The sequence below is a fragment of the Denticeps clupeoides genome, chromosome 2 (assembly GCF_900700375.1).
Source record: "Denticeps clupeoides chromosome 2, fDenClu1.1, whole genome shotgun sequence".
Lineage (NCBI taxonomy): Eukaryota > Metazoa > Chordata > Actinopteri > Clupeiformes > Denticipitidae > Denticeps > Denticeps clupeoides.
In genome coordinates this window covers 37,046,823-37,062,203 of record NC_041708.1, presented here as the reverse complement: position 1 = coordinate 37,062,203, position 15,381 = coordinate 37,046,823, and the positions used below count along the sequence as shown (strand labels likewise).

Genomic DNA, 15,381 nt, shown 5'->3' with positions numbered 1-15,381 from the left:
AACACACACACACATACACACACACACTCCCGCTCTGTAGGGACCCATCATTAGGATGCGGCTCAGGCCCTGGGCTCTGTGGCCACCATCAGCTCTGAATTAACATGTCGGTTTTGTTTTTCACTCTGAGCTCGTCCTCGCGCGTCTCCCCTCCACCCCCATATCTCTTCTGTCTCCGAGCGAAGCAAGGGTACGGGAGGACGAGCCGGAGATATAAAAACACACGACCCGTGTGCACCCACAAAATAATAATCGCTGCGTCTGCGTCTCCGCTCCCAGAAAACCAAAAAAAAAAAAAAACGTTCACCTGAACACGCTGTTTGATAAGTCGGGTTAAAGTCGGGACCATTCCCCTCTGTGTGCAACTGCAGCTGTGATGAAAGTGAATTGATACCAGCAAGGAGCACGCATGGAGGAATGGATGAATGGTGACATTTAAAAGGGCCGCATTCGTGTTTCTGTAGCAGTTACGCAGCACCCCGATTACGGGCTTCCATTTACAAAGGAATTGTTCCGAGCCGCGTCAATGCCAGACCTTTTGGAGGTGTTTCGAACATTTACACACCATGGCTGCTGACATGGGGGTTCGGGGCTGATCTGGGACATTTATTGTCACTCTCTGAGTTCCCCCTGGTCTGCTGGGTGGCATCAGGCAACTTTTTGTTAGAAAAATGCTATTTTAGTTACAGTTTTGCAACGTTTTCAGTAAAATCTGTCATAATTTTTGAGAAAAAGAGAGTGCATCTTGACATCCCTACTCATCACAAATTCTGCCTTCTTTGTTATTTTGATTGGCTGTGAGGATTTTAATAATCACTGAATTGTCACAAAAATCGTCTTGTGTTTCTGAGATATTCAACTCTTATTCTTGTCAGATATACAGTACAGGCCAAATGTTTGGACGCACCTTCTCATTCTATGTGTATTCTTTATTTTCATGACCATTTACGTTGGAAGATTCTCACTGAAGGCATCAAAACTATGAATGAACACATGTGGAGTTCTGTACTTAACAAAAAAAGTGGTGAAATAAGTGAAAACATGTTTTATATTCTAGTTTCTTTGCTCTGATTACTGCTTTGCACACTCTTGGCATTCTCTCGATGAGCTTCAAGAGGTCGTCACCTGAAATGCTTCTCCAACAGTCTTGAAGGAGTTCCCAGAGGTGTTTAGCACTTGTAGGTCCAGCTCACCCCAAACCATCTGGATTGGGTTCAGGTCCGGTGACTGTGGAGGTCAGGTCTCCACTTTTTGTTAAGTACAGAACTCCACATGTGTTCATTCATAGTTTTGATGCCTTCAGTGAGAATCTACCAACGTAAATGGTCATGAAAATAAAGAAAACACGTTGAATGAGAAGGTGTGTCCAAACTTTTGGTCTGTACTGTATATCCGGTACAAAAATGACATTCTGATGATATAATATTACATCAACCAGGTGACATTAGGTTTTTTTTTAGCATATTTGAAATTATTTTCATACCCTATGCGGCTTTGTAAATGGGAGTCGTTTGTAGTGTCGCTTTATGGGGCTTCAGAAATGATGTGATGCTGTGGGTATGAAACGAGGGCGACAAAGAAAATTGGGACAACAAAGCCAATCAAACGTAAATATGCGCTGCCTATGGAGGAGATCAATACTCTATCTGGCCTTCAAATTGAGCAATCAATGTGACAATCGTCTGTTTTCACTGACAGCAAACGGCACGGTTTCTCGAAAAGAAAAGAAATGCTGATCAATGGGACGCTACATGCTACTCTTCACATGCGTCCTCAGGAAAGCGAAGGAAAATGTGGGTTAATTCACGACCAGACCGTGCATTTTAATGACACGCGCTGTCAAGTAATGCGATGGTGTCGAAAAAGTGCTGCGGCGTAACTAGCGGTCTGTAGCTAACTAGCAATTAGCATCACAGAAGGCGGACTTGACACGACTTTATGTTGAACTTTGCGCAGGTCAGATTTAAAGTCGTTTTAAAGTCCCCCTCTGTGTTAGAGTTCCTGCTCGCTATGTGGTTAGCGTCCACCTTTTGCTGCAAGTCCAAGCTTTATTGCAATCTTGGCAATATACAGTCAAACAAACAAAAAAGGCGAAACACGGAAACGGTACTCAACACCAGGTTCTCCAAGGAGGTCTTCCATCCAAACACTGGCCAGGCGCATGCCGGCTTCTCTTCAGTGGGGTGCCAGTGGCACCCTGTGTTTCCCCAGAAGACCCAGGTTCAAACCCCACTTTACAAGAATAAGTGAAGTGAAGTGACATGTGATACACAGCAGCACAGCACATGGTGCAAACAGTCAAATTTGTCCATCGCCCTTGGTGAGCAGTGGGCAGCCATGACAGGCGCCCGGGGAGCAGTGTGTGGGGACGGTGCTTTGCTCAGTGGCACCTCGGCGGATCGGGATTCGAACTGTCGACCTTCTGATTACAGGACCGCTTGCTTAACCGCTGCCCACTTACTGCCATCGTGTCCCTGAGCAAGACACTTAACCCTGAGTGTCTCCAGGGGGGGACTGTCCCTGTAACTGCTGATAGTAAGGCGCTCTGGATAAGGGCGTCTGATAAATGCTGTGGAAGATAGGCGGTTGCGTGCAAGGTTAAAATCGGGTGTGGAGGAAGGAGAGGGCGGAGGGTGCCAGCTCCGTGGGCCAGACCGACGGAGAAGAACCGACACCCTAATTCAAGGTCTCTCCGCCTCTTACACTCTCCCCCGTCCCCATGTCGCTTCCATTCACGCTTCCCTTTACCCCCTCCGTCAGACCCGCCCTGTTTTTCCCCGTCCGGCAGACAGAGGCTGCTCTGTCTTCTCGTTTGGGTCACGTCCCGACGTTTTTCTAGCTCGGGCAGGGGGGGCGGGGCCATCGGCATGCACACTGGATACCAGGGGAGACGCTTTAACCTTGCATGGCCTTTACAAAATCGTATTTATTCTTCTCATGCGTGCATCAATGAAGTCTTTGTGGCGGATTTTAAAAATAAAACAGCGTGGAGAAAATTCTCCGTGTGTTTTCTTTCGCAAAACGGACTTGCTGACAGCAGGTACCTCCAATTACTAGCGGCTAACTAGCGAATTTCCCGGCAGACCCCCGCCAACGAGTCAGCCGACCCCGCAGGTGCCCTACTTTCCCCATCGGGGCCTAAACGACCCTTTAACCTTTCCTGTGTTCGGGAAGTTCAGCCCCGCGACCCCAATGACCCCCAGCAGGGCGAGCGGGCCGCCTCTTCTCTCTCTCTCTCTGCCGGGCGAACGTTGATCCAGGGCGTGGCGGAGCACCTTCAGCGTATGCAAAGGCAACACAAATCCACGCCGGCGCCTCGGCTTTATTTGATCAGTGGTTGGAATACAGTGTGTGTGTGTGTGTGTGTGTGTTTGTGTGTGTGTGTGTGTTTCACAGGATGTGAACACCAACATGTTGTTAATTAGGAGGTGCGAGAGGAAAAAACAACACAAACAGGTCGGTGAGAAGATGTGGGAGCAGAGCGGGGAGGTCAGCCTCGTCCTCGGCTCGTCTCTGCCGAGAGGAGCGCGGCTATCGGCTAATTGGATGAAAAAAAAAAAACACAAACTTTAATCGGAGAGACAAAGTGTTCGCAGGGCCATCCGAGGTCTGTGTGTACCGCGCACACACACACACACACACACACACACACACACACACACACCGCAGTTTAACGTGAGCAAGTATTGATGGTTGGAGAGCGAGGCGGAGGCTGCGAAGTGACCGGCGAGACGCCGCGCCCGCCGCCATTTGCATTGGACAGTGACCGACCGACCGCACTAAATAAACGAGCTAATGAATCCATTTGCTAATAAAGTCCAGGCCCTTGAACCTTCCGCACGCGAGCATTTTCAGCCTTGAGTAGTGTGGTTTTTGTCCATGAAGTTCAGGACGGAATATGTTTTAAACCTTTATAACGTGACGGAGACGAGACGAGACGTAACTGCTGATCATGTGACGATAGCTAAAACGGAATAAATGAAACTAAATATGGTTTTAAAACTCAGGACACTCAGGATACAGTTTCTTTAGTGGAAGTGGATAAGAAAACAGAATGTGTGGCTGAAAAATATGAAAAAATCAGAGCATCTTCCGTGTCTGGAATGGATGTTGAGTATTCTTCAGTCTATAAAGTAGTAAGATTTGGGTTTGACAAAAACAAATGTTGTTGTTGTCTGGCCCACTCGGTACTTGTACTATATTGACTGTGTTAAATAGAATTACATTAATAAAAAATAGACTAGAATAGAATTTTCATTGACTTAAACTAGACTAAAATAGTCATGGATAATTCTGACTAAAATGCCCAAACAGAAACTTGACTAAAATGAGTCTGGATGTGACTATAACTAATGACAACTTCTTTATTAATGTCATTTGTTATGGCAGCTGCAGTGGACAAATCAGGTTCCTCACAACCCCACCCAATATATAACACAATGTATATCAAAATCAATCAGAAGTAAAACATTCATAAAAAAGGGAGAGAGTAAGAAAGAAGAAAATAGAGAAAGGAAGAGTATATAGTGGGGTGGATAGATAAGAGAAAGAGGAATGTGTGGAAAAGACCCAGCAGCAGCTCTCTCTCCTCCCCACTCTCTCTCTCTCTCTCTCTCTCTCTTTCTCACCATCTATCTCTCTCCTCCCCCCCTCTCTCTCCTCCCCTCTCTCTCACCATCTATCTCTCTCCTCCTCTCTCTCTCTCTCTCTCTCTCTCTCTCCCTCTCACTATCTCTCTCTTCCTCTCTCTCCCTCTCTCTCCCCCTCCTCTCTCTCTCCATCTATCTCTCTCCCCCTCTCTCTTCCTCTCTCTCCTCAACTCCCTCCCTCTCTCGCTCTCTCTCTCTCCTCCAGCATTAAAGGAGCTCTCTCCCCCTCTCTCTCCTCCTTCTTTCCTCTCTCGGCGCGGAGGAGCAACTTTCTTTCCTTCCTGCTCCTTTTCTCTCTCCGGTTCGTGCTGTTTGATTTGAGTGCAACTTTGGCGCCGATAAACACGGAACCGCGCAGGACGGAGACGGAGACGGACAGTCCGAACTCCGAACGTCCGCAGCACGAGGTGAGTGTGAAAGCCGGCGTGTGTGTGTGCGTGTGTGTGCGTGTGTGTGTGCGGTGATCGGTATTCCGTCGACAGAAGCTGCAGAGACGCGCGCAACAAGGCTCCCTTTTTCTCTCCATCCTGCTCATATTTCCAATACACGCTCCTCTGCGCGCGGGCTGGGATGGAGGGATGGAGGGATGGCGGGATGGAGGTTATGGAGAGATGCGGGATGAAGGGATGGAGGTTATGGAGGGATGGAGGTCCGATGGGGCTCGGAATGAAAGTGCATGTCGGGAGTCGGTGGAACAGGTGCGCAGGTGACCAGGTTCCCCTAAATGTCAGGAAGGTGATGATGATGATGATGATGATGATGATGATGATGAATGACTGGGGATCAGTAGCCGGTAAAAAAGTGCTGACCCCTCCCCGACCAGCACACCGAACCCTGCTGTCCTGAGTCAACATATGAATGGGTAATGATGGATGGAGTCTGATAATATAAACCGGATTATATTCCTGATCAGATGTAATTGGAAAATAAAGCACGTGATGAGCTCTGTACGTTTATTCTGATTGACACGCCCCTTGCTGTTATTGATTGAGACGACAATTAACAGGCAGCTGCCATCTCGCCGCGCAGGTGAACAGAAACAGATGTACTTCTCCGTACTCTGTTGCAGCTCGGTGTGTGTGTGTGTGTGTGTGTGTGTGTGTGTGTCGTGTGATAAGTTTCCCCATCCGCCCGTGGAACCATTCATCATTCGAACGTGCGCCGCGTTAACGCGGGTCCTTCCATTTCCGCCCGACGCTTTACATTGTAAAGGTTACAGCGGAGCAAACGTGCGAGAATAATGTGTTCGAACTGCACTCGGCCCGAGGTAATGAGCCCGTTTCTCCCGCTGTCACGACCTGGCAACCCCAGGATCTGGCAACCCCGGGTCTGCGCAGCCTGCTTGCAGCCAGTTCTCTTCTACATACCGGCAGTTTGCTCATATTCTACCCTCCCCACGTAAAACGGTCCATAATCAGTGTGAATAATCAGTGCGAACACGGAATATTCATCTATATGTTCAATAAAAAAATATTTATGCAGATTATTATTATTTGATTGTAATAAAATATTTGAAAGTTTTAGTATTTGACTGTTTTGCACCTTTGTGATAATTGAGACCATGAAGAGACTCAGACAGGGTCAGATTCCACAAGCTGAACACCAACAATCATCATCATCATCATCATCATCATCTGAGCCTGGGAAACCTGACTGAGCTGAACCGCTGCCTTCTCTTCAGAGCTGTTCCAGAGGTGGCATGTGCCCTCGGGCGCCTTCAACATGAAAAAAGATCTTTTCTTTCTGATGGGCAACGTGACTACATTTTGTGACTGCTTGACTGATCTGCGTCCTCACCTGCAGACAGTGCCGGATGGGGACGGGGTGGGACAGGTGGCGTCAGCTTCGAGACGGACTAACGATGGAAAGGCCGAGGCTCTAATTCCCCCATCCTCCTCGTGGTGATACGTCCATCACGACGCTGCTTGTCCATTTGAAGATCCCCGAAGCTGTAGCCATTACGGTTTAATACACAGCAGCACAGCACACGGTGCACACAGTGAAATTTGTCCTCTGTATTTAACCATCGCCCTTGGTGAGCAGTGGGCAGCCATGACAGGCACTCGGGCAGATCGGGATTCGAACCGGCAACCTCATGATTACGGGGCTGCTTCCTTAACCGCTAGGCCACCACTGCCCTGCCACGATGGCGGTGGCCGCGGCAACCCACTTGGCAGAAGCCCATTGCCAGGAGCCGGGATCTAGATTAAACTCGGGTGGCCGGGACTGGGCGGTGGACTATCTGGGACGGCCCACGCAAAGACGTGTCTTTAGCCTGGACTTAAAAATTGCATATTTCGGAGAGCGCGGTTCATGGCGGCGCAAGGACGGCGTCCGCTCCGATGGTCCCGGGTCTTTCCGCCTGCGCGGCGCGCCATTAGGGCCCCGACCGCGACCCCTCTGACCGTAAAGACAAAGACGTGCAGACGTACGCGGCGTGAGGACGTTCACTAGGCAGCTGGTTCCCGCCTGGGAGGCTGACTGCGGCGGCGAGGCCGCCGAGGCGAGAATTCCCAGGCGGCGGGGCGGGAACACCGGGGGTGCCGCGTGATTGAGCCGTCTGCGAACGCGCTCAGGATGGGGTTCCAGCTGCTTTTATTTAGCTCACGGTGTGTGTGTGTGTGTGTGTGTGTGTGTGTGTGTGTGTGTGTGTGGGATGAGAGGGGTCACCGGCCGCCGAAGCAATTATCTCCGCGGCCCCGGCACCTGCCAATATGCAGAGGAGAGAAAAAGAGAGAGAGAGAGAGAGAGAGAGAGTGGGGGCCTCGCAATACGCTCGCCCTTCCGGGGATTCTCTGTTTAAGATCCTGAACTTTGACCTCTCCACCTCTCCTGCCAAACCAAACCAAAAAATGCGAGTCTGGATTGGCCACGACAAGGCCGTAATCGGCCGTTGTTCGCCTTCTGCCAACGTTGTGGACTGTCCCTCCAACGGAACTTGCGCGAGATGTGACGTCCCGTCGCGTTACGCGCTTCTGCGTCTTGTTATTAATGGAATATCGTCCCGGGACGCCGGAATTAAGAGGCGTCCGTCGGAAAACATTCAATGTGAAGCGGCGGGTAAAGAAGACGGATGCGAGTCTTCCGTCACTCGCGTGTCGCGTCGTGTTCTGTTATGAGTAACAATAACGGCGACATTTCCAAAATTAGCAAAGACATTCACGCGCAATCTTTCGTGAAATCAGCGTCCATGGAATCGACTGAATAAAACTCAGCCAAATTAGACCACACTTGTCTCGACTTTGTGAAAGTTTTGGATTCTGAAATCGAGGTACAGGCTCGACCCACAAGACCCAGGTTCAAACCCCACTTACTACCACCGTGTCCCTGAGCAAGACACTAAACCCTAAGTGTCTCCAGGGGGGACTGTCCCTGTAACTACTGATTGTAAGTCGCTCTGGTAAATGCTGTAAATGTAAAGATGGGGTGTATGGTTGCATGATTTATGGGACGTAACGGGGATTGCGGCCTCGTCAGTTGTGTAACACATAACATGTTCTTTATAGCCGCTCCAAAATAATATGATGATAAAGCTCGGACAGGATGTAAAAAGGATTGTCATAGTGATAGACTGCAGCACAGCACACAGTGCACACAGTGAAATTTGTCCTCTGTATTGAACCCATCACCCTGAGTGAGCAGTGGGCACCATGACAGGCACCCGGGGAGCAGTGTGTGGGGAAGGTGCTTTGCTCAGTGGGGATTGGAACCGGCAACCTTCTGATTACGGGGCCGGTTCCTTAACCGCTACGACACACCACCAACTGAAAAGGAGACGGGGCGGGCGGTCAAAGGGACGACGTGCGGCCTGTGTGTTTAATGGCAGTGTGTGTCCGGGACACGCTGGGACACTCCTGAGAGCTCGAGGGAGGCCGGGCCTGTCACGTCGCTGGCAGCTCCGATTTATTTTTAGTCATGTGGACACACCCACGTACACACACACACACACACTTACACACATACACACACACGTATACACACACGTACACACGTACACACATACACAGGTACATACGTACACACACACGTACACACACGTACACACACGTACACACACGTACACGCACACACACACACACACACGTACACACACACACACGCACACACACACACATACACACACACGTACACACACACACACACGTACACACGTACACACATACACAGGTACATACGTACACACACACGTACACACACGTACACACACGTACACACACGTACACGCACACACACACACATACACATACCCACACACACACGTACACACACACACACGCACACACGTACACGCACACACACACACACACACACACACACATACCCACACACACACATACACACACACACGCACACACACACACATACACACGTACACACACACACACACACACGTATACACACACGTACACACGTACACACATACACAGGTACATACGTACACACACACGTACACACACGTACACGCACACACACACACACACACACATACCCACACACACACGTACACACACACACGCACACACGTACACGCACACACACACACATACACACACACGTACACACACACACACGTACACAGATCATGCAGCTTTTTGCGTTTATTCGGACGACCTTGCCGAGGTCATTTCCAGGTGACGGGAAAAGTGCTGAGTGCGGCTGCGTCGGTTTTCCGAGCACCTGCGCGGCGTTCCTACAGCGCGTCCTCCTCTCACGCTCTCTGTCTCTGTCCCTCTCGTCCGCAGGGTGCCCGTTTCTCCGCCCGGCCTCTGGGGGAAAGAAGAGCCTTCGGCCTGTCCCCTGCGGACACCACCCCATGGCTCGGGGTCTGATGATGGACCCCTGTCCACGAAGGAGGCCGTTTTCTTCTTAGCTCCCCGCCGCAGAAGCACAAGCCAGGACGTGGACAGAGACCCCCGAAGACGTCTTTTTGACTCGGCGCTGGCGATTGTTGACGGTCGGCCGGATGAGGTTTTGCCGACCCCCCCTGTGCGGGGCCGTCTGGCTCTTGGCTGCGGTGCTTCCCCTACGGGACTCAGGATGCTGGGGATTGAACGTGGGATTTGGGGCTCCGCCGGGGCCCCAGCGGGCCCCTGGAGGCCAATGGGAGACGCCACGGCGGGAGAAAAGGAGCTGGGTGTGGAATCAGTTCTTCGTTCTGGAGGAGTACACGGGCAGCGAGCCCCTCTACGTCGGCAAGGTACCGGAACTGCCGGGTTCTCTTCCCTCCTGATCAGGCGCTCGTTTGAAAAAGAAGCAGAGGAGGAAACAGAGTCGATTTCTATTTAAGGGTAATGAAGCATCGGGCAAAAGCTTGCGGTGTTTGGCGTGGCAACAAACTAAAAGGATTGATCTGGAGCAACTGCTTCAAAAAAAGTGTTGAAAGTGTAGAACAGAATGAAAATAGGTGAGAAACCCTCGCTCTCTTGTTGTTATTATAAATATATATATAGGGGGTATAATACCATTATACCCCTGCAAATTAGACTGAATTGGTGCTTGCTGCACTATGAAGGAACGTGTTTATATATATATATTATATATTATACCCCTGCAAATTAGGCTGAATTGGTGCTTGCCGCACTATGAAGGAACGTGTTTATATATATATATATATATATATATATATATATATATATATATATATATATTATATATATATTATATATTATACCCCTGCAAATTAGGCTGAATTGGTGCTTGCTGCACTATGAAGGAATATATATATATATATATATATATATATATATATATATATATATATATATATATATATATATATATATATATATATATATATATATATATATATATATATATATATATATATATATATATATATATATATTCCTTCATAGTGCAAATTAGACTGAATTGGTGCTATATATATATATATATATATATAGCACCAATTCAGTCTAATTTGCAGGGGTATAATGCATCATGATGCAGAACAAAATCGATTATATCACAATGGCGTTGCTTGGTGACTTTCTGGTGGTGGTAAAAAATCTAAAAAGTAGTGACTGTAGCGGCCTGAACCAAAAAAATACCGTTACTACACACACACACACACACACCTTATTAAAAGTAACTTGTTCCATGTTGCCAGATACAGTAGGTGATGCCTGTATAAAAGGAGAGCTGCAGCTGAAGGCTGTGGGCCATACGCAGGACGCCCTGTTCCATATATAGCAGCGTCTCCAATGAAATGTGACAGGGTAGCGCGTTGCATTTGTTGCGCACATGCACTGTACGAAGTATGAATGGAATGGAAAATACGTTTTTAAGTCAGATGTTATTGAGCCGAAATCGTTGTGTAATAAGTCCATGTTGTTAATGCATATTTTATGCGTATGTCTAATTATACTAGGAACGTCATTATGTGCACGTGACCAAAACCAGTCATCCAAAATTTGGGAAAGGATTCCTGCCAGTCTTCGGCTGCATCAGCCATGCGTTTATCACACTGCCATCCGTGGCGAGGGCGTAAATCTCTGTTCGCCGCCAGGACACATCTCCATCATCATCATCATCATCATCATCACAAATGAACGCTCTTCTGTGGATTAATTTCTGCAGCTCATTACTCCCCGTTCCCCCTCCACCTGGACCCCGAGCTCAACCATCCGAGCAGAAAATGCACCTGAGAAGAGAATTCCGGAAGATTTCATTTCCGGCTTCAGACGGCTGTAATGCGGCGTTAGGCGGCGAGCTCCACCGGGATGGGCAGCTCATTCAGCTTCAAACTAGGCGTGGGACAATAAATCGATGCGGCAATATATCGCGATTCTGGGATTTCAAATGCAGAGAATTATTAAAGTGAAGTGATTGTCACTGTGAAACGTTGCAGCGCAGCACACGGTGACTCAACGAAATGTGTCCTCTGCATTTAACCATCACCCTTGGTGAGCAGTGGGCAGCCATGACAGGCGCCCGGGGAGCAGTGTGTGGGGATGGTGTTTGGCTCAGTGGCACCTCAGTGGCACCTTGGCGGATCGGGGATTCGAACCGGCAACCTTCTGATTACGGGGCCACTACCTTAACCGCTAGGCCACCACTGCCCCTGCCCACAATAATATTGTGGAATATTGCCACTTTAAAACGATGGAATTGCACTTTAAACTGAACTCTTTCTTTTAATATTTCATTAATTTTTTTTGTCAAACGTGAATCACACAGTTAAACTGCAATACTAACTTTTTGAAGAAAAGTACTTAATGGAAATGATGGTATTATAAATACATTATAAATTCCTGGAAGGACTCGTACCCTTTTGTCACTCCTGGCTTGAATAATGCATGTAATGGGATGTATTGAGCAAAATCTCTTCTTGAGCGTTGCTGTGAGGTTCTGCACTGAACAGATGCGTAAACTTTCGAGGTCACTCGGCTCAGAGAAGTATGTTAAATACAATTCCACCCAAAACATATATACACGCTCCGGATCCTGGGTTATTATGTTCCCTGATTGTCCCATTCTGTGCACTCCACGTAATAAATCCCTGGTCTCCGTGACACTATCATAAAATCAGCAGCACCGGTTCTCTCAGCCCTGACCACTTAATAATAACAATAAATGTGAAGTGATTGTCACATGTGATACACAGCAGCAAAGCACACGGTGCACACAGTGAAATTTGTCCTCTGCATTTAACCATCACCCTGAGTGAGCAGTGGGCAGCCATGACAGGCGCCCGGGGAGCAGTGTGTGGGGACGGTGCTTTGCTCAGTGGCACCTCAGTGGATCGGGATTCGAACCTGCAACCTTCTGATTACGGGGCCGCGTCCTTCACCGCTAGGCCACCACTGCCCCCGCTAGGCCACCACTGCTCCAGATGCCATCACGGAGTAGCCGAGGGTGTGGCAATTAGTAAATTAATTCAGTCAAACTCATTAGAGGACAAATGTACACGATACACAACACGAGACAAATCTTCAGATTTCCGAACCGGGTGCATCGTCGCGCCACCGCCGAGGGTGAGAGAGGACGTGGAGAACTGGCCCGGGTCGCTGCCGTCACCACGGTGACCTGGCCTGCCGACTGGCTGCGTATTCTGGGATTGGCAGGATGAGCATCAGCGTAACCGGTTCTGACACAACATTCGGATTATTTCACATATTCAGCACCTCGAAATGGGAATTTTAACAACTAAAGACGTTTCGATGTCAACAAACGGCACTGGCGCATCGTCGTGAAAAAAACATGTATTCAAATGAACTATTTATAGCGAGGCCTTCCGTTTTGATTAAAAGTCAGGCATCTTGCCTTCCCATAGCTCTCTTCACGTTCCACTGGCTTCTGAGCTTTTCCCATCAGCCCCCAGGGCAGAGCGCTCACTCACATCAAGCGCGAGGCCGACAGTGGCGCACAAGCGGGTCGCCCCGCGCCCCGCACACTCGTATTTTTTAAAAACGGGGCTCCGATAAAACCGGGAGGTAAACAAGTCCTCGCCCCCCCCCCCCCTCCTTTATTCATATCCTCTATTAAAGCCGGGCCGGGACCCCTGTCCAAATCCCACCGGAGCAAGGAGCCCACTTGCCAACAACGAATCAGAGATAAAGAACGTATTAATAATTCCGCCTGTCATTCTGCAATTTCGGCGCCTTTCTGAGCAGTGATGTCTTGGAGAAAAGCTCTCTGAGAGACCTGCTGAGTCCGGGCGAGCCGTCACCCCGACCCCGTGCCGGCCCGTGGCCGCTGTGGCCCAAGCCGAGATAGGCGATGCAGCTTCGGTCGGGAATGATGGACCTAAATCGGAACCGACGCGCCATTCATCCTCATGAGCGGGGAGCCGCGAAATGCATCAGCGCTGGGGCGGCCCTGTCCCAGCATCAGCCCGTCCTTACTGTAGACTCGGCCATTATTACCCACGCAGAGTTGCACTAGATGCCGTAACGGTGCAGAAATGCATGTGCATACTCGTACGACAGAAATGACCAGGAGAGCGAGATATGTGCAGGATACGTCACAAAGCGAAGACGGAAGTGATCAGGGCACGTTAGACCACGCCGATGATGTCCCTGGGATCTCAGAAGCAGGACATCGTCCCTCGGGAGACTGCCCGCAATGCTCTTATTTATTTTATTTGGGGGTGAGGGGGGGGTTGAGTGAGGTTGTTCAGGATTGTCCTTGGGATTGAGTCACCCAGTGTGCCATGAACTGTTGCTAAGAAACTGTGATTTGGGGGAAGGGGGGTGGTCGGGGCTTTTCGAGTTTCACTCCAGTTTTGTTTGGTGCCTCTAATAAAAAGTGTCGTCATACGAATACAGAACAGGTTTCGCCATCATGTCCACGTGAGACAATAAATTAAAAGAAAAACCTGAAATTTGTTCGTTTTCGTTTTGTGTTTTGCTCTCACTGAAAACTGTCCAGTTGAGCAAATGTTCGTCCTTGAGCAAATGATGGACCTTGTAGAAGTCCACACTTTACATACCTATCAAAAAAAGTCCCCGTAGCAGCGTCTAAAACGTAGACGAAAAAGTTCTGAGAAGGTCATCCAGTCAGTTACGCTCATTCACATGGCCACCGTAGTTAAATAAGGCATGAAGAAGATTTGCGGAGAAGACGAGGAAGTTCTCAGTACCAACAGGATTCTGCTCCCATGCTGAGCAGGCTACGGCGTTTTGGAATTCTGCAGCAGCTCAGGAGATCAAAAGACAAAACGATACGGAGTCTGGAGACCCGAGTTCGCCGAATACAAATTACAGCAGAGCGGCGGCTGTGAGATGAAGTGGGCGTGATGGGATTCTCTACGCCGGGATTGGATAACAGGAATAAACCGCGCCCGCTTAATCAGCTTAATGAGTTGGGTTGTTGATGGGTCAGTTTCGTGGTCTAATTACATTAAAACGATAAAAGGCCGGAGATCAGATGAACGGTGCTTTGTCTTGACTGCCTTTATTCCAGAAAATTAATATTGGACGGAAAGTTCAAAATTCAAATGGAATAATTGATTCTGTTTCATCGTTGTTTAACAGAGTTAATCGCCAACAAAGTTCATGTCCATGAAATGGGCTTATTGTTTCCAGGCCTGGTTTTAGCGGGTAGGCAATGCTTGCCTTTGTGCTCTCTGCATTATGAAGACGAACGGCCTTTTTTCTGTGCATGAACTGCGAAGTGGCAGCCTTTTTAAACCAGGATCTACCGCGTACTTTCGCTTTAATACGGAGATTTATTACAACGCCTGCCTGCTGCTCTTTGCAGGTGCGTGTCTTTCAGGAACGGTTCTCATAATGAAGGGATGTCAGGTGTTGGATGCTTTTCATTCTACTGGAACTAATTAATGTCGATTGCACTTTACGTTTATGTCACTGCTATTTATAAGTCTGGTACTAATTGGGTTAAATTAATCAAATCATTTTTAAATCTGTGTTTCATTGCTCATTGGGGAGCATTACAGGTCGATAGGGTGTGAAGCACTAGACACTGGAATCTAGATGTGCACAAATACACACTCACAATCACAGAAGCTGTTCACGACCCAAAGGCCACTTTCTACAAATGTCAGTCGCCAAACGCTGGTAAACAGTCTGGGTGTAGATCAAATTTCAGGTTCCTGTTATCAAAAGAGCAGGTTGGAGGTAGGAAGGTGAGGATTTAAAATCCACTTGCTCTAGAACGTGCAAGTTTTTTTTTTTTTTTTGTGTGTGTGTGTGTGTTTTGGCCGTATTATAATAAAGGCTTTTTGTCTGTAAACCAGATCAGATTTCAGCTGAGGATAATATTTAATATA

The 15,381-nt window shown here is 48.5% G+C and overlaps 1 protein-coding gene across 3 annotated transcripts in view; it reads left to right on the top strand.

Moving 5' to 3' along the window:
• The first annotated feature begins 4,854 nt into the window (after nt 1-4,854).
• The window catches only part of LOC114781244 (cadherin-7-like), a 61,029-nt gene continuing 50,502 nt past the window's right edge, over nt 4,855-15,381 (top strand). For all 3 annotated transcript variants that reach the window (XM_028967914.1, XM_028967915.1, XM_028967913.1), the window contains exons 1-2: nt 4,855-5,056; nt 9,392-9,846. In XM_028967914.1, the coding sequence (XP_028823747.1) occupies nt 9,687-9,846 (160 nt within the window). In that variant the 5' untranslated portion in view covers nt 4,855-5,056; nt 9,392-9,686. The remainder of the gene's footprint in view (nt 5,057-9,391; nt 9,847-15,381) is intronic.